Here is a 27,978-nt window from a genome sequence, read left to right as displayed (position 1 = left end):
AGGAAATATGTCCTTAGATGGATGGGAAGGTATAGCAAGAACATGGATTAAGAAGGATGGAAGAAGGAAAGTTAGACTCAAAAAGAGGGGAAGAAGGGGGAGTCAAAGAAATAAGTATAAGATTTGTAGACAGCAAAAAGGAAGGATAAAGGGATAGTGAATCCAAGGAGAAGGTAGGACAGGAGTGAGAGGGAGGGAAGCTCAGCAAAAGATGCTTAGTCAGGCATGTAGAAAGAAAGGATAATTGAACAAGATGGGAAAAACAGATACAAAGCAGATCGATACACAGAGGGGCACAAACAGAATGAAAATAAAGTTAAAGGAAAAAACAGACTGGCTGATATGAAAAGTGACCTATGATAAAATATGTGATTATAGATATAAAAACACAGCATGTTCAGTATTCAGTGGAGAATCTTGACATGCAGTTTGGGTGAGAAGTGGATCTGTTGTGACGCTCACTGTTATGAATTTATTTAAGTGTCATAACAGAGTCACACCACCAGATGACAGCACTGATGAAGGTTCCCTGTGTGGGCCACTAATAAGGGAACAGTCCAGCAGCCTGCAGCACTTTATAATATGGAGTAGATTTGGTCAGGGTTAATGTGCATTTAACAGGGAAAGGAAAACAAGCAATTATATTACTAGTTTGGTATTAATCTCATTATAGACAGACCCTTTTCTGTTTTATGTTCTGATCTTAGGAGTATTTTTTTTTTTTTCCAATTTGGCTTTTAATTACTCACTCCTGTCTTTAAGCTGTTATTAAATATTGGATTAATTTAAACATTTAGTTTGTTTATTCCCTTATTTGTGCATCTACTCATGGCGATGTTTACATCTGTGCTATTTGCTATCTGTTACTAATTAGAAGTACATTATGTGTGCGTATGTGTATCAGTATGTGCAGTATGTGTGGACTGTCAGTGAACTGAGGGTCCAACAGAGAGATGTTGGGCAAATATGTGAACATTTTAAGATAAAGCGTCTTAAAAACAAGAATAAAATCCCAGAATCTAAAATCTAAACCCTCCTCATGCAGCCCTCTCCTATCTATCATAATATAGGCTGGATATGAAGATGGACAACACAAGCTTCATGGTGTCATGCAGCTATATAGAAAAGTGAAGCCAAAATGATCATGGGTATTAAAGCTGCCATGTTGTGTCTTCGATAAATCACATACTCTGTGTTGTCAAGATGCAACTGATTCAAAACAAAGTGTGAAAACAGAGCCAAGAGGATATGCAGAATTCTAGTTTCCTCTCAGGTCAATTTAATTATGATATACTGAAAGGTTATTAAGGACTTTTTTCCTGACGACAGGAAAAATATTACCCACAGAAGCTTTAACTATGCTCCAAGGACATTTTTATCTAAATGACATATGTTCTAGTCTTCTCCCTCTGCTGATGTTATTTGTAATGCTTGACACCATTACTGAAGCTGCTCACCATCACCTTCAGCTATAAATGTAAAGTAATGATTCACCTGCCTATAAGGGTTCCTAAATTTTATCTGTTGGCTTTAAATTGGTCATTCATTCACAAAATCAGACGGGAAGGAGACAGTTTCACATTTTATGCAGTAGAGACAGACCATCTTTCAACTCAAATGCCCAAAGTTTCTTTTTTCAGTTTACTTGTGGGTGTTGTGGATTATTGTCAGTTATTATCATTATATTGTATCATTACAGTTGTCATTATTATTGTTATTGGCACTATTATTGTTGATATTTTCTTGTGTGAGGGTCTCTGCCGTCTTCTTTTTTGTTTTTTTCTCCTTCTTCTACCCCCTTCGCTCTCTCCTTCTTTCTTCTCCCTTTCCTCTCTTTCCCTTTTTTCCTGTCAGGTCCGGCATCAAAATATGGTTCAACAAAACCCAAGATAAAACAGTGGAATATCAAGGGGAACCTTATATACTTTATGAAGAGTCCCCATTGGCAAAGCAAATTTGTTCAACACAACAAGGCAGCCAGACCACCATTCTGCTGTTATGATGCTTGACAAGACAAGTAATAAATAAATAATAAATAAATAAATAAAAAATGTCCAAAGTTTCAAAATAAATATCCAAAGTGACTTAAAACCAGGAGTGTCACAGACAGATAGACAGAAAGCAGCGCAGTGCACAACTACTGTGTAAAGGTAATTGGAAGCTAAAGCAAACATGGAACTTGATTCACAGATACGTTCACTGTCATATAAATGAATGCATTTACTGAGTCCAAGTCAGGGAATTTCTAAAATGTTATTGATAACATCAGCAAAGAAGTCTTTGGATTTCTTTACACTTTTTTGTTCCTCAGATGGAAACTCATTGACATACAGCTGAAAAAATTATTAGACCATCAAAAGTCATCAAAAACAATGGTCATGCAATCAAGTACTAAATCCTGTGTGTATCATGTGACTAAAACAGACAGAAAAGAAAACATGGAATGCCTAAAAAGACTGTTTTTGGCAGTACAATGCCATAACTATTGATGTAAGAACTGAAGTGATTTTGGTTATTATCAACAAAACATGGAAGATGGCTAGATATCAGCTATTAAATTAAACTCTTATGGGCTGTTTTTGTTATCATTATATTTGTCCAAACAAATGTACCTTTAGTTGTACCAGGCATTAAAATTACCAAGAAACTGAAGAAAACAAGGGGTGGTCTAATAATTTTTTCCACAACTGTAGCTGTTGGATACATGACAAATGGACTTATGTGTCCTGGTAGTCCAGGTGCGTAAAAAATAAAAAGGCAAAAATAGTCTAGGAGGAGAAGTGACAAAAGCAGCTGAATCATGAAGTCTAATGACACTGGGCAAGAATGACCACCTCTATCACAGCTTTGCACACCAGGGTTGAATATTCATACTACAAACAGTATTATCCGTCTGTCTAAAACCCAATTTAGCTTATTTGTCTGTGCCATAAAGCTCCATTGTTGTCTGAAAACAATTAAAAAGACATCACTCAACCTTTGAGCTTTTCACAATCTAGACACATGTTCTGCCTGGCAGAGGCAGCAATGATGGTCATTATTATTCTTTGGAGCTGTGTTGCTGATGATTACTTTCCATTTTCTAAGGAACGCATGTGTCACTGAGTACCACTGTCTGGCTTAATGATGTATCTTTAAACATTTGTGGATGTCTGCGGTACAAATAATAAGCTAAAATTGGCTAAATATTGCTTTGGATACAATGGCAATGCTATTTGTTGCTGTAATGTTTCCAATAAAGTTGTTGACAATAACAAAAGCATAGAAAATCACTGTATTTATGCATTATTTCTTTTAAAGGAGTGATATTTTGCTTTTTTTTTTTTTTTTTTAAAAATAGAACTATGCATTTTAAAACATTTTCCTGTGGTCTACATAAACTGTAAATGCTCTGCTTGGGTCTGAATTCTTTATTAATTCAGCTCCACAGATCCATATTCAACCCTATTTCTGAGTAATGACATGAGAAAGGTTGTTTTGAGCGCTGGCCCTTTAAATGCAAATGACAAAACTTCATGCCCCACCCCCTCCAGGTTGTTGGCTGTGCTGCTCTGTCCCGTTCAACCCACCACTTTCATTCATTCATCATTTTAGGTAATCAGCTCGAACTTTGGACATATTTTCAGTTTTTACTACAACTGCTGCTGCTGACAAACAATTATGTTGTACTCTGAGAAATGTTCGCTGGAAGTCTTGACCTTATATGTGCAAATGTAATGACGTAAGTAGTTATAGACAAAACAAATTAAGAAGGAATTAAAAAAGGTTGTAGAAATCCACTCGATTTTTGCCAAAATGAATATAAAGATAGCTTTGCAGCACCTGGAGGGTTCAAAATCAAAGTTTTTGAACTATTAGGGTCCAAACACACAAATAAATGTATTAAAGACTAATAAAAGTGGGTTTAGTAAAATATGACCCCTTTACAGTAGCTGCTCACCATAAGTGAAGTAGGCCACTTCGTCAGGCAGCGAGGCGTTGCTGAGGTCTTCGTCGGGTACATGCATGTCCACGTATTGCTGGGCTTTGGACGCCTTGAGGAAAGCCATGAAGCGTGCTGTAAAGGATGCCACAAAGATGGACAGCATGCCAAAGTCCAGAACATTCCAAAGGTGCATGATATACTCCCGTGGCCCGTCACTCCAGATCTCCTTACATTCTGACCAAATCATACCTGAGGAAAAGAAGTAGAAAGATGCATGTGAGAAATAGACACACACATACAGACGTGGAAAAAAATGATTAAACCACCCCTTGTTTTCTTCAGTTTCTTGTTCGTTTTAATGTCTGGTACAATTAAAAGTACATTTGTTTTGACAAATATAATGATAACAACAAAAATAGCTTATAAGACTTTAATTTCAGAGCTGATATCTAGCAATTTTCCATGTTATCTTGATAATAACCTAAATCACTTCAGTTCTTACATCAATAGCTATGGCATTGTACTGCCAAAAACAGTCTTTTTAGGCATTCCATGTTTTCTTTTCGGTCTCTTTTAGTCACATGATGCACAAAGGAGTTAGTACTTGATTGCATAACCATTGTTTTTGATGACTTTTGATGATCTAATCATTTTTTCCGTGACTGTAAACAGCACATATGGAGTAGAAAGGCACCCATGATATGTATGGAGAGGAAACACTCATATAAGAGTAGAAATACACATGTAAGGACAAGAAAGACGCTGAAAAAGAAGAAATACATCCATTGTATGTACACAAATAGAAAAAATCTGCAAAGACATACACAAAATCAAATCGTATTTCTCTTGCAGGCACTTATACAAACACATATATATTTGTAGACATGAACACATAATTTGCACATACACGGATGCTGAAAACAAAGCTCATGATTTCTAAAGCACTCAGACATCCTTGTTATAGTTCAGTTACATACATCCGCTGACAAACACACACACACGCACGCACACACACACATGCACACATGTACACAACCACTCTGTCATTCTCTATTTGGAGCCAAAACAAGGAGAAAATTGCTTAGTGAGAAGCCCCCCCTGATCAGTATCATCTCTATAACAATTACTGGGCCTTCAAAGCATGCTGCTGGAATTACAATTACCCGGCACTAGCTCAGCCATGACTCACTGCACACATACTCACACAAATATAGAAACAAACACACTTGAGCACCTGCTGCCAAAATGACCATGGATAAAAAAAAAAAAATGGTGTCATTACCAACATAGAGGTAAAAAAAATAGAGCCATATGTGAACAAAATACATAAAGCACACATATATTACCAATATGTAGGTGTCTTTCAGTGAAATGAGTAAGCAAAAAGCAGATGGGCAGGAGCTGAGGTCTGATATATATATGTTGTCAGAAAGTAGTAATTTGTCAAGTTAGTTTTCTGACCTTTCCTCCTATCCACCTGATTCATCTCTGCTATCTTCATATATGCCATACACTTTGGCCCAACACCTTCCGCTGCTTTCCTAAAATTCTTTCCTCCTTCTAATATTTCCCTAGAACTTCCACTCAGGCCAACCTCCAAATTTCCCCCTAGCTTATCGGCAGGATTCAGCATGGCTCCAGCTACGACAAGCCAGGAAACTTCTATTTGATCTTCTGAGGATAAAAGAGAATGAATTGTTGTATTGCCATATCCTTGGCTCATATCTTCTAAGTTGGTATAGTGTTGATCTTTAATTCTGCCTTATATAAAGGTGAGCGAAAAACTTCTGCAACTTTTCAGCTATTTTATGTTGAATAAAACTTTAAAGAAACTTAACTTGTAAAACCATGCTACTCTTGCACATCTTCATAGAAAACATTCACATTTTGACAAAAAGAGATAGTCGGCCTCTATTTATGAGTGGTTTTCCTTTTTTTTTTGATCAAGTTTTTATTTATTTTCATTGTGAACCTCCAAAAGTACAATACAAAAAAAAGAAAGAAATTCAAATTTTATGATATAAGATTTTGTGACACACAAAGTATAAACCCCACCCCCCCAGAACCAATGGTGACCCCCATACCAACCCAACCTGGATCTCAAAATACGAAGACCACTAATAAAAACAAATACACATATATAGATGAAAGAGAATATCATTTACAGATATAAACAGATAGGTGATAGTGCTATTACTTTTTAATATAGAATCCATGTATGTACCAAACATAGACATATTCAAATTTTATACTGTAGTATGTGCAGACTGAGTGTCAGAACAGAATGCAACTCACCCAACACCCACTTCATGATCAACATCTCTGTCCAGGAGAACTGGGTGGTCTTGACCCTGAAGACTTGTCGCGGATGGTCTGTAATGGTCTCATTTGGCAGGTTCTTAACACCTTCGAAGCGGTCAGAGGCATTGACAACCAGCAGACCCAAGAAGATGGTGAAGGACACAGCATGAGCCACGAACTTCATGAAGGGGCTCCGCAAGATCTGACCAAGCTGGAAGAAGAAAGAGCGACAAAAAGGGTCAATACTCCCTTATTATCTATAGTAACTTTTACACAGAGATCCCGGAAAAAAGATGAGATTGTGACCCTTTCATTGACCGATTTCAACAGCCAAGCCATAGGAGTAACAGAGGTGAGACAGGCTGGACTTTTACACAGCGGACCTGCGTTCTGGAATCAAAGGGGTGGTGTATAGCGCAGCGTATAGTGTGACGTATAACTTGCGTGTCGGAAATAGCCTGAGCATAGCGGTGTTGCTAACCTCTCCAGAGTCTTTCACCATTCCACAAATTAGCATGGATAGAGTCCTCCACCCAAAGCAACAATAGCTCGCAGATCTCAGCATCTCTCAGCATCTCTCCAGTTCTGGTTGTGTTGATATGTGTGTTTACTATACATGGCCCACACTCATTTTTAATCCCCTTGGCGTGGGGTTGCACACGCAGTATGTCATAAAAACTTCACACCTTGGTTATGGAATAAGAAGTGTTCCTTTTACATAGTGTTCCGGAATCATGATCCCACCTTTGTAACGGCTCTGTTACTACTTCTAGAGGCGTTACAAAGCTGCGATAAAGGTGGGACCAAATGATCCACCATTTTGTTTATACAGACGTCATTCTGGAATAAAGGCGAAATATTCCCGTAACAGAAGTGCTGTGTATAAGTTGGCTTATGGTTTGTCGTGATTCCAATCTAAGGTAAATCCATTTGCTTTCATGTGATGCACAATACCACACTGTTCTAAGAATTGTACTTACATTTTTGAACTGCAAAAGACAAAAAAAACAAGCAAACCCAAAACATCTGCTCTGTATTTACTGAGAAAGTCACATTTTTGCCAAATTCCTGAGGTTCTGGCCTCGTGAGATTTAAATCTGAAAAGCAGCGCTACGCCACCATATTCGCAGACAAACAACAGCTGTTATAATTCATGCATAATGCTTATCTACTGATCATTTTAACAGTCAGTGTAACTAGACAGCAAACAATCACCAGAGTTTGAGGAAATGCACCATATGGGGAAAACACAGTGCAAGGTGCTGCTACTCATGGAGGTTTAAAGATACTGTCACACACAGCGACCTTCTTATAATTGCAGTAAAGTATGCCAAGGCCCACAATTGCGCACTGATACACATACACACACACACACTCCCAACCCCATACAGATATTAGAAGTCTGAACATTTGCCGCTCTCTAAACCTGCTGTGTTCAATATTAACAACCCACAGGATATCTGCATACTGTGTGGATTGAAACACGTCGCATCCTGTACCTGCTCCCCGTGCCACACACACATAATACTAAACCATGTGGGAAGAGGTTATCTGGTAAATCTTAACCCTGCAAAACCTCCTCTGCACCTCCTCCTCCCACTGGGATCTCTGTAGCTCCTTCATTACTCCCAGCTGCTGTGCTGATACGGTTGATCCATTTCACCCCTCAGCTTAAATAAGATGGTCATTCTAGATCAGGGTGAGTGTTGAATGAGCACAGCACACTACATAGGTTTTCTCTTATGTCAGTGTGACTGTTATAAAAGCTGATGTTCTGCCTTCGAATAAAATGGTGACCACTGGGAACGGGCACATGCAAGCTAAAAGAAAAGAGGTTTGGCGTGAAATAGAAATTTAATATGGCTAGAATGAAGCTGCTGCATTCTCTCACATGAGGAAACCTAGAAAGACAGGCCTATACACTGTGTGCTGACAGGCATCCACTGCAAATAATAAGGTGTTAGGCAGGAATCAAGGCTAATTTAAGATACGTCTTATGTAAATTGAGGGCATACTGTATACAATAACATCATTAATTACTGTTTCCATAACATATCTGACTTCTCTATTTCTTTAAATTAACAGAGGTAAAATGAAAAAGAAAAAGAAAAAGGGCTGGATGTTTGTGATGCCTCCACTGTTTCCAAATGGGTGACTTGTTACACATGTTTATAGTGGTTCTTTGATAACAGTTTTAAAACCCACACTCATATTTAATCATGCAGCACCAAATTTTCTTGTAAAGTCTAATTTAATATGGAGTGGTCTCCTGTCACTCTAAGTACCTAATGAATATTGATTTTGACCCTTTCCTGAGGTTATTGATTGTTTTTTTCCCCATGTGGCGAATCTCCTACAGCATAAATCAGCAAAGGACACAAAACAACCAGATAAGAACAGAGATGATTCAGACTGAGGGTATCTTTACACATGAATAAATGAGTCAAACGTTTCATGCAAAATAATATTAGATCAAATTACACGGATGACAGGCTGCAGGAAAGTAATTAAAGAAAAATGAAAGGCTAATGGGAGTACAAGGGCAACATGTAACATTTAAAAATGTCAGCATATCGTTGTCGAATTGAGTGTGATAATGGGTTAAATTACTTTACATGAAGAGTCTGTCTTGTATGCTTTTGCTGTTCCATCTTTAAAACAGCACAATAAATGATGTAATATATGTGTAAAATGGGTTCCAAGTGCCATTTTTATTACAATACTTAACTGGGCATCTTCACTCAGAAATATATTACTGCTATTAGCATATACACTGACTGTCCAAAAAGTGACTGCAGTGATTAATATGTTTCAGTTGTGATTTCATTCTTCAGTATCCCACCCCCTGAAGGGGTATTGTTTTTGGTTCAGTTTGTTTGTTTGTTAACACTCTAGCAGTAAAACTATTGGTTGAATTAATATAAAATTGGGTTTATAAATTGCCAGTGACCAAGAATAGATCTCATTACATTTTGGGAACAGTAGGTCAAAGTTCAAAATTTTTATGAATTTTTGAAATCTTTTTTCCCCATTCACTTATAATGGGCAAAATTTCAAATGTCTGCAGCAGCAAAACTACTGGTTGAATTCATACCAAATTGGGTTTATAGTTTGCCAGTGACCCAAAATAGATGGGGCTACATTTTGGGAAAAGTAGGTTAAAGTTCAAATTTTTGTATGAAATTTTGAAAATCTTGTTTCTTCTCCCATTTACTTATAACGAGCAACATTTCAAATGTCTATAAAGACATCAATTTTGCTTCAATTTACTTCAGATTTGCCACATATATAGAGAAAGTTGATATGCTGACATTAGCACATGCATAGACATGATGACATCAGCTGGATCAATGCCAAAATAAGCTACAATGCATGCGAGGGGCGGGGTTTGTTGTGCCTGGCACCACTTGTTTATTTATTTTTTGCCCAAGTATTTTACTTCTGATTTTATTGTAAAAGCCCTTTGTGAATTCTTTCTGTTATAAGTGCTATATAAATAAACTTTTATTATTATATGATGTGATGAGTCCAGACTGACCCTGTTCAGGAGTGATCGGTGCATCAGAGTGAGAAGAGAGGCAGATGAAGTGATTAACCATCATGCCTAGAGCCGACAGTACAAGCCCGTGGGGGCAGTCTTATAATCTAGGGTTGATTCGGGTGGTCATGTAACAGTATGTGTCCAAAAATGATACAAGTGCATGTTATAAATTGCATAAGTTTATCAAAATGTGACGTAATTAAACTGATGCAAATGCCCTGCTGCCCATAAAGTTGAAATAATTTTGTTTTCACATACATTCCATTTTTTATTCCTATTCATAGACATCAGTAATCAGTTATGTCCAGGTGCAATGATTACATACTGAGTCCCAGTTTCACTTCATCTATCAAGAATAAATTGTATTGTCACAATCATTTCATAAGAAGAGGTACAAAATGTTTTATTCCAGCTTTATTTGAAACTGTGAATTAGAGTGTGTGACTTTTTTTTTTTTAGCAGGACCGTGTAGTATAAGAAAAGAAAATATGGTAGATGTTGACAGTATTTTAATAATAATGGATTAGATTGATATAGCGCTTTTCTATGAACACATACTCAAAGTGTGTACAGAGTTCCATTATTCACTGGCTCTCACAGTCTCCCTCTGGTGGTGGTAAACTACATCTGTATCCACAGCTGCCCTGGGGCAGACGGACGGAAGCGTGGCTGCCAATCTGCGCCTATGGCCTCTCCGACCACCACTGAACATTCATACACATTCATACACTAGTGTGAGTAGCAGCACTGGAGGCAAGGAGGGTGAAGTGTCTTGCCCAAGGACACAACTGCACATGGACAGAGCGGGATTCAAACCGCCAACCCTTCAGTTATTGGATGACCCGCTCTCCCATCTGACCCATGGCTGTTTTACACCATTGCCTAATTACTGTTGCTGTATTAATGCAATATTAGCAAATCCAAATTCTCCATGTTGTGTATGCCATGTACTGTATGGATCTAAGATATTATTCCTTGACTTCAGAGGGAGGGAAATCTGATGACCGTTCAAAGGTGTTTATTTTCCTTCCTTCTGGCTGTTTTCCAGTTCTTATCGCATGGCTCATGTCATTTCTATCATATGGTGAAGGTTCAAAGTATTCTCTATCTCTCCATGCATGTTTGTTTTCTTCATTTTTCACTTCCTGCAATCAATAAGACAGATTCAGTCAGAAGCATCTATTTTCATCTAATTTTCCTCTTAAAGCAGACTTCTAAAGTGATTATATAGTGTTTTCTCTCTCTGCCTGCAATGACTTACGACTTACATTTGAGCAACAAAAATATCAATGTGCTTTAATCTGTTGCTGCTGATATGAAATGGTTTGCGGCTCTGATACTGGAGTTTCTGATGCTGTAAATTGAAAATATTATAAGCTGTAAAAGATAAGCAATTGATGAGATGAGAAGAGCAAAATTGCATTATTATTGTCAGTTGTAGGAGGGTATGGTACACTTCCTCCCAACGCAGCCTGCATGTGTCTTGATTTATTTATCTGATACACTGATTTAACCTACAATATGCATTTAACAAATTCTTACCTTCTGATCTGAGCTAACATCATGTTGTTCTAAAGTTTATTTAAGCATTCATTTTGGTTCTCAGGTCTTCTATTTTTTTTTGTCTTTAAAATCTCAAATGTTTTTTTTTAATTAACGGCAGTCCCCTTCACTGATCTCTGAGTTGTTAAAAACGTGACAGAGGCTCATCAGGTGCTTGATTCATAACCAAATATAATCATGTACGCCTGCATACATGTGAATGCATACACAAAACCAGACTGCATACATTAACATGAACAGGCGTTGCCATGACATGATTATACCATGTGTTGGCTCAACATGTGTTTCACCAGCGAAGACTCCGCTCTCCTGCTCTTCATCATCTTACACACACTTGACATCAGCTGCTCTATTGCTAAGCCCACAAAATAACTAATTCATCAGCCTCACCCAATGCAAACTACTCCAAGGTCCTCAACAGTGTTTTTAAAGCTACCTCGGGGCATACACCGCTTGAAGATGAGGCAGAGGATTATCAAGGTTGATGAACAGATTTGCATAACCATTCCCTCAGCAACTGCGTGTGTATGTGTGTCATATTGTGTCACTTTACAGATTATAATTTACTTGATGGAGTATTAACAAAATGTGATAAAGTGCCTCTGGGCCCAATAATCACATAGTGATTACTTGATGCTCTTTAAATCACACTAGTCATTTAGTCAGTCTGTCCAGCACTTTAGAGTGCTTTAGAGTTAAACATGTTGACAACTACTGCACGGATTAAGAATCAGGTTTGCGCTGACATTCATGGTTGGGCAGAAAAGTACATGCAGATGACTTAAGTGATTTTGAAAGTAGCAGAAGGTGAAAAGCAGGAGCAGGAAGTCTAGCGTAAAACAACAAAGAAGAGTTGAAACATGCAATAAACCTTAAGTATAATATTGTAGGCATGTTTGTATATTTATGGGGCTGTTAAAAGAGTATTGCCATTATAATATATCGAGTTAAAATCTGTCCAAGTACATGCCCTTTAGTGTGTGTGAGTGTTGAAGCCTACAGAGGATGTAAACCACCATGATCACAGGATAAAGCATGAAGCCAAGTGAAGTTAGAGGATGTGTTTGTGTGATGTGTGTCCACATACTTTGCTACATGGCATTATCCAGTAGGCGATAGCCAGGAAGGGCAGACCCACAGTGACTCCCAGGACCGTCCAGCACTTCACCCCAATGGACTGCTGCCTCAGGCCAGGCAGGTTCTCATACCAGATTGTCAACAGCTGCTGCTGGCAGTTTGGGTGGGCGACAAACTGGAGGAAAAGAGACAAAATTTGCAATTTGTGAAGAGACAACAATAGATGCTCTGTTAACATAATGAGGGATTTTTCTTAAACAAGACAGTCATTTTGAAAAGCAGAGTAAACAAAACATGACCAAATTCTACACACTGTCAGTGAAACTACAATGGCCCCAAAAGACAGAAATATGATTAAAAACTTAGAGTTCACTTATCTATAGAAAAGAGGCTTCTGTGTGTTTCTCTACCAAAACAAATCCATGGAAAATACATTTAAAACTTTGTTACTTATTGTTAGAAAATTATTTATTAGAATAAAATCTTTGAGATGTGAGATGATCTATTCTGTTTATGACACAACATACACCACAAATAACAATTAAAGTGACAAGTTAAAGAACAGATAAAGAAAAGAAAAAAGAAAATAAATAAATCTATGTGCAGGTTTAACTATAAGATATGTACACAGAGCACATTCATTAGAACAAGAGAACTCCATCTGAAAAATAAGACAGACAGAAGTGTGCTTGAAGACACCAGTCAGTGAGATGGATCTAATATCAGCAGATAAGTTATTCCAAACTGGTAAGCCTTTACACTTGAAAGCTCTTTCGCTAACACCTGTCTTAGTATGAGGAAAAGCAAATTAGAGTTGGCCCCAAATGCATAACCTGATAATTTTATGTCAAGGTAAGAAACGTATGTGCATCACACCCAGAATACAGAACACAGCTTTTCACATAATCAATATCGGCATTGTATTGCATTTTAAAAGGGTCACACTTTGCAAAACCCACCTTTATTAGTCTTTGGTACTTTTATTAGTGTATTTGGACCCTAATAGTTCAAAAAGTTTGAATTTGAACCCTCCAGGTGCTGCAAAGTATCTTTATATTCATTCCAGCAAAAATCGAGTGGATTTCTACAACCTGATTTAATTCCTCCTTAATTTGTTACGTTTTATAACTAGTTACGTCACGACATTTGCACATATAAGGTCAAGACCTCCGACAAACATTTCTCTGAGTACGACATAACTGTTTATCAGCAGCAGCGGTTGTAGTAAAAACTGAAAATATGTCCAAACTTCGAGCCAATTACCTAAAATGTTCAGTGGTTGGTTGTATTAATGAACACAAGTGACTGAACGGGACAGAGCAGCACAGTCAACAACCTGGAGGGGGTGGGGCATGAAGTGGCTCATTTGCATTTGAAGGGGCAGCGCTCAAAATGACCTTTCTGGGATCATTACTCAGAAATAGGGTTGAAGATGGACCTGTGGAGTTGAATTAATGAAGAATTCAGACCCAAGCATAGCATTTCCAGTGTATGTAGATCACAGGGAAATGTTTTAAAATGTTTCATTTAAATGTCTGAATAATTCCATTTAAAAAAGTAAAATATCATTCCTTTAAAACCTGTTAAATGTCAAATTTTACAAAGTGGCTTCTACTCCACATAAGATGAGGTAATTTAATTGTAAAAATTAACTTAAAATTGTTTAGACTTTTTAACGTCCACAATGGAGCTAATATAATAGTGTTACTATGTCCTAAAACCAATGTTCTATCACGGTGGGATTTTAATGTCAATAGTAACTGGTTGAATTTATTTTCCTATTGTCTGTAGAATATATAACATAAAGTATATCATTCATTTTTTTTATTTAGCCTTATGGATTGAGTGTTGACTGTCCAACAATCCAGATGAGGACTGCTCCTGTTGCTCCTCTTCATTTTATAATTCATTGTATTCTAAAGTGAATGAACAGACTGCATTTTTATTTACAGCACAGCTTTTGCATGTTCATTAGAATAAAATGTATTAGTCAGAACACATTTGTATTCATAGCTGCCACTTGGGTTGGGGAATCAATTAAATATACAGTATTGCAGCAAATAGAGAATCCATTATTGAAAGATTTTAGCTTCATTTGGAAAAGCTTGGTGTGCTATATCGAGGTATTGCATGTTGATGACTCAAGAAGAGCGATAAAGTAAACAAAAGCCACCGCTGGTCTGGTGTGACAGCTCAGGAGCCAAAGGGATGATAGATGAAAGGGTTGATGTTTTTGTTCCAGCTGGAGGAAGGATGTGAACAACAGAGCAATCAATGCAAAATTGGTGATCAACTGCAAATCAAAGCCAGTGTTTATGCATAGTTGTTATGTATGATGTGAGCAGCAGGTTACCTTTCCGCCAGCCTGATCTCTGTTGATTTTCTATAGCGTCATGGTTTCCTATAATCACTCATCCCACCACTTCACCAATCGGCCTTGTTTAGTGAATTCAGGAAGAGTTGCTCTGAACTGGCAATAGATATCCTGCTCTTTTATCCACAGATCGAAACATGCAGTGTGTCCATGTGCATCCAGTCATGTCTGCATGCAAAAACACACACACCACACACACTCTACTACATACAAAATCATAGTATGTGTCTCATGACAGGTTTATCAACCCACTGACCCATGACACAAACCTTTCCTGCATCAAACATCATGTCCACTGCACAGTCATGGGCCACCTGGTTTCTATGGCAACCCCCACCTCTTCTTTCCCCTCCTGTGTAATTAGCTCCCAGAATATTGGTCACTCTCTTGTACAGGAAAAAACACAACCCAAACAGGCTGTTTACTGCCCACTGCACACACAAACACAGGCACTGACACTAACATGAGCCTGCACATGGACTCACACACTGGGGATTCAGCTGATTAGAGAAAACATGCAGCACATGAAGGTCAAATAGGAAAGTGCGTGTGTGAGTTTGTGGTAGGGGCAAATGGAGAAAAGGGATTTGGTGTGACATTTATTTAGAACACCCCTGCTCAGCAGGGATTAGCTCTCTGACACAGAGGCCAGTTTGTTGTTTACATGGGGCTTCACGCATCAAAACACACAAACAGAATTAGTTTTGCACACATATGGATCTCCGAAATGGAGTAAAAACTTTGGTGCAATTACACTTGTTTGAACAAATGTTCCCTTTGTGGTTACAGAATGGTTATTCATTCATTTTCTGAAGTGCTTTGTCCTCGAGGGACAGGTCACCAGTTCATCACAGGGCTAACATATACAGACAAACAACCATTTACTATCACATTCACATGGATTCACATAAATTGACCAGTTAACCTGTTAAGGTGTATGTCTCTGGATGGTGGGAGGTAGCTGGAGTATCTGGAGAGAACCCATGGAGACACTGGAGGAACAATATATACACCACCGTCTGCACTGTACCACTGTGCTGCCTACAGTATGGTTACCTTTAGGACAGAATGGAGGGATGTTTAAAAACAGTAACTAGCGTCTGTTATTGCTCAGGTCACTTACCTTCAATTGCCATTATCATGTTATTATTGACATAATTTTTATTGGGCAGCAGTTTTATCATCTTACCAACTAAATAGTATATAGCAAAACTTGTGACTGTTAGATAGTGAAGATCATTAAAGGTGTGAAATTTTGCTTTAAAAAAATAAATAAAAAATTGAATTATGCATTTTAAAACATTTCCCTGTGGTCTACATAAACTGTAAATGCTATGCTTGGGTCTGAATTCTTCATTAATTCAACTCCACAGGTCATTCTTCAACCCTATTTCTGAGTAATGACACCAGAAAGGTCATTTTGAGTGCTGGCCCTTTAAATGCAAATGAGCCACTTCATGCCCCACCCGCTCCAGGTTGTTGACCATGCTTCTCTTTCCCGTTCAACCAACGACTGAACATTTTAGGTAATCGGTTCAAAGTTTGGACATATTTTCAGTATGGACTACAACCGCTGCTGCTGACAAACAATTATGGTGTACTCTGAGAAATGTTCATCGGAAGTCTTGACCTTATACATGCAAATTTCTTGACATAACTAGTTATAAATGCAACAAATTAAGGAGGAACTGAAATGGTTTGTAGACATCTACTTGATTTTTGCCAAAATGAACAGAAAGATAGCTTTGCAGCACCGCAAGGGTTCAAATTCAAACTTTTTGAACTATTAGGGTCCAAATACACAAATAAATGAACCAAAGACTAATAAAAGTGGGTTTAACAAAATATGACCCCTTTAAGGTAAAATTTGGTCTCAATCAGCTCTAAGACGCTGAGATCTTTAATGAGTAGATTCTTGTTTTTGTTGGTTTTAAGTTTTAAAACTGGATCTGACACCATCACATCTCATATTCATATTTCATGCCATTTGTGATGATTTGCTGGTCTCACCTTCTTGACTTCATACTTGATGGCCAGTTTGACACGGCTGAGGCAGGGTCGGTTGTAGGCGCTCGGAGGGCACTGGTCCACATCACCATTCAATATGGCCTCCACTTCCTCTGTGTCCCGACAAAGGTCCAACACACCCACCACAAAGTCTTTACACTGCATGGACAGCTTCCGGTAGTCATTCTGTCAAAGAACAAACAGGGGAAGACTTTAAAAACCATCCGTTTACTTTGTGCTTGTTTTAGATTTGATGGTAGTGTGTCTTGGCCTCTGTTGTAGGTAACCTTGTGATTACGTGCTCCTGCATGATACTGCTTGTAGCTCTGCATGTTTTTGTTTTGTGCTCATAACACCTGCTGTGAAAATGAACATGACCAAAAGAAAAGATTAAGAAGCTTCTGACTTTGCCTCTACCTGTCCCTGTTACTATCTGTCTCAAAGTTTTCTCTTTATGATCTTGTCTAAGAAGTCTTAGCCTTCCTCCAGCTTTTCATATCTTCTCCTTTATCAATCAGCCTTTGTTCAGCTTGTTTACAATGAAATTGCTTACCTGTTTGATGCCTGCACAACTAACACTTGATTTTATTCAGATCTCCCTCTGGGCTTTTCTGTGTTAAACCATTTTACTTTTATCCGTATAGGGTTGAACCCTGATACACCCTGAAATGTTTCTCACATAAAATCAAAAAAATTTGGCATCAAACTGCTTTTGATGACTTGAGAAAGCTTAACCTCTTAAACCTTTACTCCCATTTTAAATTGTACCAAGCACAGAGGGTAAAAAATAATTGCAAAGGTCTGTGATGCCCATTCCACTGTGAAATATAGCAGCTCATACACATTTTTAACCTTCCATCTAATGGGAACCGAGATCATAAGTAATCTTTTTTTAGTGTCAGCCTATAGCACAGAGGGAGTAAAGCTGATTTACAGCAAAGATAATTCCATATATATGTATGGGAAAAAGACAAATATGGTGTGATAAAATAATTAAATTGATTCCCAATGCTATTAGATCAGTTAAAAATAATGAGATCATTAACTCTTATGGATATACAACAACAGTCTAAAAAGACATCATACATTTTTAACATCTGCAGTGGTGATGCTTGTTCAGTATATTTCCATCCCATTCTCATTTTCTGCACATTTTTGAATTTGCACATAAAATATCTTCTTTAATCATGAAGAGAGGATATGTGCAAGCATCTTTTAATGGAGAGAAGTTTTTGTTTTTTACTAGAGTTGCAAATGAAACCTGTGATGATATCCTATCTCATGCAAGACTGGGTAATCTAACAATCATAATGTAGCATGATATGGTTTTCAGGGGATTGATAAGATCATGTGAATAATAAATAAATAAATAAAACTGCTGACAAAACTTTCCTACTGCAGTAACATTCATTTTAAATGGAGCAAGAAGGGGTGTAATTACTGTAAAGAGCAGTGCATTATGGATTGGTTTTTTGTACCATTAATGTTGCTGGGTCAGTGACTTCATTTAAGTCCGTGATTTTGGTGACCATTTTCACTAAAAGTATTTGACTTGAGTTTATTTTAATCTGCACAGTTTGTGTCATGTGTTCTTTGCTACTGCTGGCCAAATACCTCCATGAACAGTTGGTCCCCCTACTGAACCACAGCCTGCAGTAAGTCTCATTTACATGGTTTGCCATTGTAATGATGCAAAACACAACTTCAAAGTGAAAAAATGGGTTCATTATAAATGTTTGGGAGTAAAAATTAGACCACCATAGTTTCAGTAATTAAAGGGAAACACTGCAGTTGTCACAGATGTATGGTGCATTTGTGTTTATTTTATTAATGAGCAGATTTGGGTTTTCTCTAATGGTTTTAAAAGATTTAGAAGATCCTCTGTCTCCTGAGCCATTCCAACTGTACAATTCCTCAGTTGGGGGGGGGGGGGGGGGGGGGCGCAATAATGAATATGATGATGGCGGTTTCTTACACTGACAGTATTTCATTATCATGCATCTATTGTTACTTATTATTATGCTTTTACTGTTTTTTTCTCACTACTTTTACTGTGTTTACATTGTATTTTAATTTTAACTGATGCCTTTTTTAATTGATGAGTGTGAGCAACTGAAATTTACCTGAATTTCCCTTGGGATTATTACAGCAGTGGTTCTCAACAGGTCTGGTTCAGGACCCACTATCACCTCTAAATAAGAAGCTACGACCTAAATTGATAATTTAAAACCTTCTCAAATGTATTTAATAAAAATATGGTGCGTTTTGAACCTGAAATAATACAGAACATTACAATATGCAAACACAGAAGACAAGTTTAATGTTAAACCAAACTGACCAGCAGGCAGTGATGCTAAATATGGAAATACTAGCGCATTGACCCATGGGGAACCAATTAATACGGACATCTAGAGACTGAAGTTAGCAAATGCGTCTTTTCTGTTTTTAACTTAATTTCCTGTCATGCAGCATGGTACTGCGCTTCCCATCAACTGTCATAGGCAACGCAACGTGACTGTAAGGCTATAGCATCCCAAAATTACTCATATCTCCCAAAATATTGGTCCTATCAACTTGCCGAGATATTTAATGTGGAGATGGGACTGTTCCTCAACTGTAGGTACCAAATTGGCCAATTAAAAATGTTTCAATTTCTTAGAACTGTGCAGATACACACACACACACACACACACACAATGTGAGACCTTCCAGTATTATGTTATAGATTATGATATAGATTCCTTTTAACACTAAATCGAGTACATTTCAACCAAAACCTAAAATGTGCACTCAGTTAAAAATTAAAAGTGGATTCAGTTGCTTATTCAAGAATTAAAGACACTGAGATTTTTGTCTTCAGTGTAGGTAAAACCATTTCTGATGTAGTCCAGAATTTCGCCATGATAGAAACTTCTGGGTCTTCTTTTATGCTGTGAAATGTCTGGTGTTAATTAGCATTACAGCACATTACCGCCACCTACTGTTGGGGAGTGTGAATGGACAGTGCTCCGCTCAATAAAAAATAAAGCACAGGATTGGTTTCTTAACATTATTTTTTGCCCAGACAAAGGCACGCGACCCACAGACAACAAGCTTGCAACCCACTTTTGGGTCACGACCCACCCACTGAGAATCACTGTATTAAAGGACAGTGTAATTTTAGCACTTATCTAGAAAATACTGTAATAATATTAGTACAAAATTATGCAAAAATGTAGAATTTCTGATCAAATGACAACAATAATAAAAAAGCCACGGCACTACAGAAAGAGAGAAAATGTAGTTGATTGTGATTCAGGTCATGGACTGTGATTCTGCCTCAAAAGATCATCATTTGATCATTTGACCAAATCCTCCAGCCTCATCTGTTATCACAAATAATCCAAGACCTGAATGCGTACTCTTGTCTTTAAATGGTTGGCTCAGAGTTTCAAAGAGGGCTTTACGTGCAGCAGATGGTCGCTTCAGTTCCCTGTCAAGGTTGTCCAACAGCAATGTGGGAGTGGTGACAACATTCTCACTTACACCTCAATTTTTTTGACATTTTTTTAACCAGTTTTCTGGCTGCCATATGTTGCAGTCACACTAACTATAAACAAAAAAACACAAACAACCCAGTTAAGAACCCAAACAAACCTTTCAAACTGGACGTGTCTCCATGGAACCCATTTAACTCCACTGACTTCACTAGAGTATAACTGTCAGACTTTTCACTCCTCTCTTCTTGTTTTTTCATTCATCATTCATCATTCCAGTTCCAGTTATTTCACTCATAACTCTTTCTGTCTTAAGTCTCCTCTTGCCTGTCCATTCATGAACATCTCATCAACAGAAAAGCATTCAGCAGATTGGAGCTTCTGGCAGTTTTAGTTCTTCAAGTGCAATTCACAATATGCAACCTTCAAATATCATTTTATCCACAAACATATATAGATAAAGCCAAAAAAAAAAAAAAAAAAATCCAACAAAAAATAACATAGGCCTCCCCAGGCAGATTGTTATGTACAGTATGTTCTCTACATCAGTCCTTCCACAGATCCCGAACATCATTGTAATTCCTTCAGCATTGGATCAGATGGAAACGTTTCTTTTTAGCATGGGTTAGTTGTAGCCACAGCCATGAATATCAAATGATGCAATCACTTACTCCTTGTGTTCCTTGTGTTTGTTTTTTTTTCCAAAATAACAACCACAATACCTTTTAAAAGCTTTCTCACTAGCATGGAATTCCAATGTAAGACCAAAGTCAAGGAACAAAACAGCATATAAGATAAGATCTGTCAGCATATGAAAATTAAAAAACTAAATCTGCTCATTGAGCAATGACACATCTATACGCCCACCGTGGACGTAAAGGAAAAGACACTATGAGGTGTAGTTTTTCCTTTAAGCTAGTAAATTAAAGAAAGCCATTATAATCTTATGTTTTACATGCGTGAAAGGGCAAGTCTTCAGGGTGATACATGCTTTCTTAATCAATGAATTTTCCCTCATGACAGACATCAAACATACATGCACAGCAGCAACACATGCATGAAAGTCCAATCATAATTCAAGATGTGGTTTGTGCCTAGGGGCGTGAGATACAGCAAAAAAGGACGATGTTGTGAGATTGAAAATGGAGACAGAGCAGAGTGAGAACAGTTACAGATGAATGAACTGAGGGGGACAAGCCTGAAACATGGTGGGAGGGAGATGTGAGATGGACGGAGGGGAGGGAAGTGATGGAAAGATTTTCTATTACAACACTTCAATGGACATCCATCACACCTCCGTTTTACTTTCTCTCTTGTCTTGTACTGTAATTGTCTCAATTTTTCATAATATCACAAAAATCTAAATTAAACCAAAACTCACTTCTTGCGGGAATAACCTCCCCTCCTATCTGCTTATTGTCTCTCTCTCTTATTTCTCCAATGGGATTTAGTGTGTGTGTGTGTGTGTGAGTCCAGAGCTTCTTCTGTGAAATTGTTGGCCAGTCTTGAAAAATATGCTATTTGAAGATGCATGTTCAGCTGTAAGAGAGGTATTGATATACTTTTTAAGATTCCTCTCAGGGACAGTCAACATACACCAACACTAGCAGCATTCTCTTTGCAGTGCCTGAAATGATGGGTACACTGAATGAATTCTTAATGACATAAAATGTTAAGATAAAAAGGATAAAAATATAACGGTCTGTGATAAAGCAGTTAGTAAACATTCAGCATGAGTTGTCTATATACAGCTCAATTCATAATCCTAAAAAATGTTATCTAAACGACATTATGCAAGTTTATTTTTAAATGCTGAATGTATTTTTGCACCATTTTACACAATGGATTGCACTCATTAATAGCATTGTGAATTGTATCATACTTGCACCCAATCTGCTTCTTTAACGACCTATTCAAAAAAGAATTTACACCAGTGGTGACCAGGACATGGCACTTAAATTGTCTCTGAAACACAAAAAAATTATTTGTCTTAATGATTATGATATAATGCACATCCTGTGTCCTGTAGTTCTTCTAACAATTAACTGACATTGGTTTTAACAGTATTTAGTTCATTTCAGTGTGAATGTGTTCACTATCCAGTCACAGGCCAGTGGATAAATGAGTGTGTATGTGGTTCCTAAAACGTCTGCTGAACAAGTGACATGAAACTCTACTCTTATTCAAGGATTAAAGATCCACCCCAGGTCCTAACATGATTGGATCATTTTTGCTGAGTTGCCAAGTTGCCTCAAGTTTCAGAACACTGAAATGAAAACTGCTCCAAATGTCACTTTGATCTGTTCAGGCTGTTACACCAATGTTTAGCCAACTTCACCTTTGTCTTTTACACAAAGGCTCATGTATAAATGAGTATAAGGCCAAATACCACTTCATTATCAAAGGCTTATGCTAAGCATTATCATCTGACTGAAATGTAAAGATTTGGCTCCACACCCAGATTCATAACTTCTGTGTTCATATTCTCTTGTGCCCTCTCAGTCTTTTTTCACAAATGCTGCTACAAACGCATCCATTAAGTTTTGTACTTGAGTAGATTTTACACTTAATTTGTGTCTGAACTATCAGAGCTGTAGAGTTATTTCTATTGTCTGACACCATTCTCTTTTATTTAACAAAGGTGTGATTGGCAAAGGACAAAAAAGCAGGAAAATATATGGTGCACCTACTAGGGGTGCAACAGTACAGGTAGTGGCCCACGGTACGGTCCATACCTCGATTTTTGGGCCACAGTTTCGGTTTGGAACATGTTTTGTGCGTAAAGAGAACTATTTTTTTTCTCCCAAAATTATATTTTTATTTTGCTTGTCAGCAAAAACTGAATTTCACAGTAGGAACAAATTACATCACTGTACTGAATAAAATAACACTTTCTGTGCTGAACAATCCAACACTTTCTTATTCCTTGACGACTTGTATACAGTAGTATAAAACAAGCATGTGCATGTATAGGACCCAAAGGGGGCTTGAGCCCCTGCCCTTTTTAAAAGAAAGCGGCAGTACAAAAAGGCCATGGTTATCTACCGTAAGCACTTCCTTATCATGTCACGGTATTGTATTGTCTGTCGACAGTCTGCCACTGAGGGGTGGGGCTTCCTCATGCTGCGTGCTCACAAGCATATTGAGAGAGAGAGGGAGAGAGAGAGAGAGGGAGAGAGAGAGAGAGGGAGAGAGAATATATCAGTCGAGTTAAAGGCCCCCTGTGAGTACCAAACGTACTTTTTCTCTCTCTGAGACAGACAGAGAGGGGGGGGGGGGGGGGGGGTGTCCAAGCCGTGGTCCATCTTCACTCCATGTGTAGTAACTGAACAGATGAGATGTGACAGTGGAGCGACTTAAACCTTTGTGAGTTATAAAGCCAAACCCCCCAATCACTGTTGAGGCACAACAGTGATTGGACATTAACTTGCAGGGGCGGGCTTTCACCTGCCTGGACAGGCACATACACTCAGTGACCTGTAAAGCAGTATATAAAGCACAAAATCAATGGCTTGTGGAGTGAGATGAAGACATGAATCAGAGGCACTGGTGACCGGTCATTATGTTTACCAATACCTGACCCCTGCCACCCCCCCAAAAAAAGTGGATTTGCATGATTCATGAGAGCCTCATTTTCAGGTCAGAAAAGATGGATTTATCTGGAAGAATCCCACCCCTGCTTTAAGTATCTGACTCATACACAGATATTGTATGAATCAGATAAATGAGCAGGTGAACTGACTTAAACATGGTGATGCAGCAGTAGCTGCGACAATGAATCAGCATTATATTAAAAAGTTTCTCTACATTTTAGGGCAGGTGAAAACAGCTGCACACATCATCACAAATACAATTCCTATTCCTAAGATGGATTTTGTCTGCACTGCCTGAATCCTGTCTTTTACAGGTGAATGCAGTCAACCCCCCCAAAGCTTTATATGTAGAGTTTTCCCTTTTTGTTTGTCTTTTTAATATTTAATTGTAAAAAGTTTAATAGTTTACACAAAGGGGCAAACGTCTCTTTAAAGCAAGGTTATGGAAAATGGTTCCAGAATGCATCTAATTTATATCAGACTCATCTAACTCCACTGGCATCAATAGAGTACGACTGACAGGCTTTTCATTCATCTCTTTTTCTTCCTCCATTCATCATTCCAGTTCCAGTTACTTCTCTGTCTTTAACTTACTTCATACTCTTCTTACTTGAAACTATAATCTCTTGCCTCCTTTTTTGGGGGCAAAAGTAACAAGAGTTAAGGGAAGGACAACTAAAATGTTTCTGTAAAGCCTCAAATTTACATCTTTAATATACCACTGTTTACATATGCTTAATATTCTTGCTTACACTGACTTTTTTCTGGTTGCCATATACTTTAGTCTCATATTGTCTGAACAATATGAACATGCTTTGGATAAAACCATTCTTACTGAGATAAAGTATTGTTTTATTCTTTAAAATGTCACATTTTTATCAGTGGAGCCACGCCTCAATCAGTGCCCTTTATTTTATTCCCCATATTCACGCATAAAAATGGACTGTTCAAGACAGTTCAGTCTTAACATTATTTGATATTTTTACATAATGAGACAATGGCAAAGAGGAAGCACGTAGGGACAAATAAGAAGAGAAGGCAGAGGAGTGATAATGAGATGGTAATGAGACAGATGAGCTCCAACATAACTCTGGTCCCTCAGGTGAGCCCTTCTCATTAACTTGTCTGGAGATGATGAACAGAATGGCAAGCAGAAAGGCTGAGTGACAAACACAAAGGTGGGCAAAAGACAGTGAGGAAAAAAAACAAACATGAAAAGACAAATAAGATGAGAGACTGGGATGAACTGCTTTATGATTAGTTCAGTTGATGACCAAGCTTTTGAGATATTAACTATAAATTTGCTTTACAACAGTAAGTAAACAATCTGAGCTGAGAAATTTCCACTACAGCAAAGTAAAAAAAACTTGAAATTTTGTGTAAATTTAACTTAAGACAATAAGAAAACAAATGAATTAAATAAGTGTTAGTAGGCGAGTGATACAAATATATGGACAGTATACCACATAAATGTGACAAACCTAACATTTATACTAGAAGTTTTGTTATTTCTTCTATAGACCTGTCATGTGATCAAACTGAATTGAATATTATTTGGACTGAAGGTAACAGGTTACTAAGTCCGTATTCTATTCCTCAGGTGGAGGATACAGCTGATACACAGAAAAGTTTTCACAGAGCGTTAAACTGTTAATGACAATGATACACAGCCACAGGTTCCTCTGGCACTGACACAAAGTGAGACTGCTACACCGTTCAAATGATCCTGCCAAAAAAAACAAAAACAAAAAACGTGCAGGGAAGGAAAGGAGCTGTGTATTTCTGCAGGCTGATGAACACTCCATGCTTTAAACTTTTTATCATGATGATATGAGGTTTCAAAGTTATCACTATATAAAGGTCTGTGGTAGTGCTACACATTGTATCAAAAAAATATTATCGCAATAACAGAGTGTGCAATATTCATATCACAAAGACGTTCAATCATTTCTTTTCTTTTTTTTTCATTAACTTTCTGTTTTACACACCATGGGGTACCAGAGTGGTTTTCTCTATCACTCAAACATGCTAGTTTTTCTGGCAAAGAACCTGAAGTAATGCTACTGCTGCTGGTTGAAAAAAAGTTTAGATGTTATTAATGTTGAAAAGATGTGACTATTTTCAGAGCACAACTTTGGGCAAGGCCTGAACACGTATATTTAAAGATTTTATTTTTATATGCAGTATTTACCAAACCAGGCAATCAATGGGATACTGTTTTCTTAAAGCTCTTACATGGCAGTACTCTAGCACTTTTGGTATTATGAAATACATCCATGTCATTTAGACATTATATGTGAATAAAATGACAAACTATTTGACTACGTTTGTGTCTGAAGGTCTATGGTAACAGCATCACCAAGTTCTTGGACAGAACTGTGTAATTGATTGTAGTAGTATAGTATTTTGTCTTAAATTATAAATAATTGAATCAGCATATAAACAATTGGCTCATTTGAACATTGTTAAGGAACATTTTTTTTTAGTAGATGAAATTGGTAATTCTTTAGGTGAATGAGGAATATCGCAAAATTATCGTTATCGCAATGTTGTACACCCATATCGCAAGTTTTGCTATTGTGCAGCCCTAGTCTGTGGTTCCATTATATGATTTTAAATGAGATGCAATTATGAACTAAAATAAAATGAGCATTTGTACATTTCTTATTGTTTTGCAACTATTTGCCATATGGTGATTACTTGTATCTTTGTAATACATAGTGGACTTTTCCCTCTTGTTTTATAAGTGTTTTAACATCACAAAAAAATGTTTGGGATAGGTGTGCAAGCTGGCACAGCAGGAAAAAATCTAATCTCTTTCAATCTCAAGCTGGCATTTAAAGCTTGCCCAAACTTTGTGAGCAGGCGTATTGCCCAGCAAACCTGAGCCAATCACACTGCTCAATCCAGGACAGATGCCAGTAAACCAGGCCAGCAGGTTGGGTGTGAGTGCTGGTGTGTAAAACCGAATCTAAACATTTTAAAGGTATATTGTCAGCTTCAGTTACACAGATATTTGTGGGTGTGTTTTGGGCTAATAAAATCAAAGATTCAAACACTATTAACTTCTAAACACTTATGCATGACCTACTTAATGCAACAACACACTATCATATTAGTTTTCTGCTATCAACATTATCCTGGAGGCAAACAAGTCCATAATGATTATTTTCATTTCTGATTAAGGCGACAATTGTTTTCTTTATTTCTCTTAAATTTGTACCAACCCACACTCCATGATCTAGAAATGTTCCACTAGGTTCTTACTAATTCACTATTTTGTGCCTCCTTGTTTATTCTGTCTATGCCATTTTGCTTATGAGGATGCTGGCCAGTGGAGCTATGAGTTACAATTGAAAGTGTTCCTGATTTACAAGGTGTATTATTTATTTACAATGACCAAATGCACAATCAGACTTGTGTGTGTTCATTTAAAAGCATGCATGACATCCCTAAATACATTATGACACATTATGAATATGAGCATTTCATGAGCACTGTTACGCTAATCTGACAGAGACCATAAAATAGAACAGTTCATTGTAACCAAATAATGGCCAGAAGCAGCTGCGCCATGTCTGGGGTTAATTTAAAATGACAGCTTGAAGCATGGATGTCTCTCTTTTTTTTTTTTTTAACATGTCTGTTGCCTCTGCTACTCTCTCCTGATGTCTCCTCCCCATCTCCTCGGTTCACATCTTAGGTGGGAAGGACTAAGACATGAAGAGGAGGTGAGGTGTAGAAATGAGTAATGAGAAGAGAGGCTGTAAGATCAAAAAAAGGGCAGAAACTTGGTAAATCATCACATCTGAGAAACTAATGTTTGTAATTTTTGCATGAAAAATCACTGAGGGAGGAAAAATAACTTATCAGCCAACCAGACCACATCCTCCCCACTGCCTTCGGGCCGTCATTTTAATGTGCCCTTGATGAGAACTAATCGTTGCTACAAGCCCTTCATTCCTTCTGCTATTAAAGTTACTCAAGACAGATAACACCCATTTTTTAATGATTGTTATTTTAGTCATTCACAATCATTCAGTGTTGCTTTATTTATTGCTTTTATTTGTTGCTTGATTTATTGTAACTTGTTTCATGTACCAGTTGTCTGTTGATACTGA

The 27,978-nt window shown here is 37.6% G+C and overlaps 1 protein-coding gene and 2 long non-coding RNA genes across 3 annotated transcripts in view; 1 reads left to right on the top strand and 2 right to left on the bottom strand.

Moving 5' to 3' along the window:
* trpc7b (transient receptor potential cation channel, subfamily C, member 7b) overlaps positions 1 to 27,978 on the bottom strand; it is a 66,924-nt gene that overhangs the window by 30,101 nt on the left and 8,845 nt on the right. Inside the window, exons 3-6 of the mRNA XM_030146197.1 lie at positions 16,792 to 16,974; positions 12,418 to 12,582; positions 6,221 to 6,437; positions 3,941 to 4,174 (exon numbers count right to left, since the gene is read on the bottom strand). Of these exons, the coding sequence (XP_030002057.1) occupies positions 3,941 to 4,174; positions 6,221 to 6,437; positions 12,418 to 12,582; positions 16,792 to 16,974 (799 nt within the window). The remainder of the gene's footprint in view (positions 1 to 3,940; positions 4,175 to 6,220; positions 6,438 to 12,417; positions 12,583 to 16,791; positions 16,975 to 27,978) is intronic.
* Positions 390 to 25,902, top strand: LOC115427600 (uncharacterized). Its single transcript, XR_003936522.1, has 3 exons — positions 390 to 400; positions 6,259 to 6,264; positions 25,729 to 25,902. It is a non-coding gene; the product is annotated as an uncharacterized LOC115427600 (long non-coding RNA).
* On the bottom strand, positions 25,821 to 26,101 carry LOC115427601 (uncharacterized). The gene is made up of 2 exons (XR_003936523.1): positions 26,011 to 26,101; positions 25,821 to 25,972 (listed from the first exon to the last, which is right to left on the bottom strand). It is a non-coding gene; the product is annotated as an uncharacterized LOC115427601 (long non-coding RNA).

The sequence above is a fragment of the Sphaeramia orbicularis genome, chromosome 10, assembly GCF_902148855.1.
Source record: "Sphaeramia orbicularis chromosome 10, fSphaOr1.1, whole genome shotgun sequence".
In the NCBI taxonomy this organism is placed as follows: Eukaryota; Metazoa; Chordata; class Actinopteri; order Kurtiformes; family Apogonidae; genus Sphaeramia; species Sphaeramia orbicularis.
Note: the sequence above shows the minus strand (reverse complement) of the source record. Positions and strands in the feature narration are given on the sequence as shown.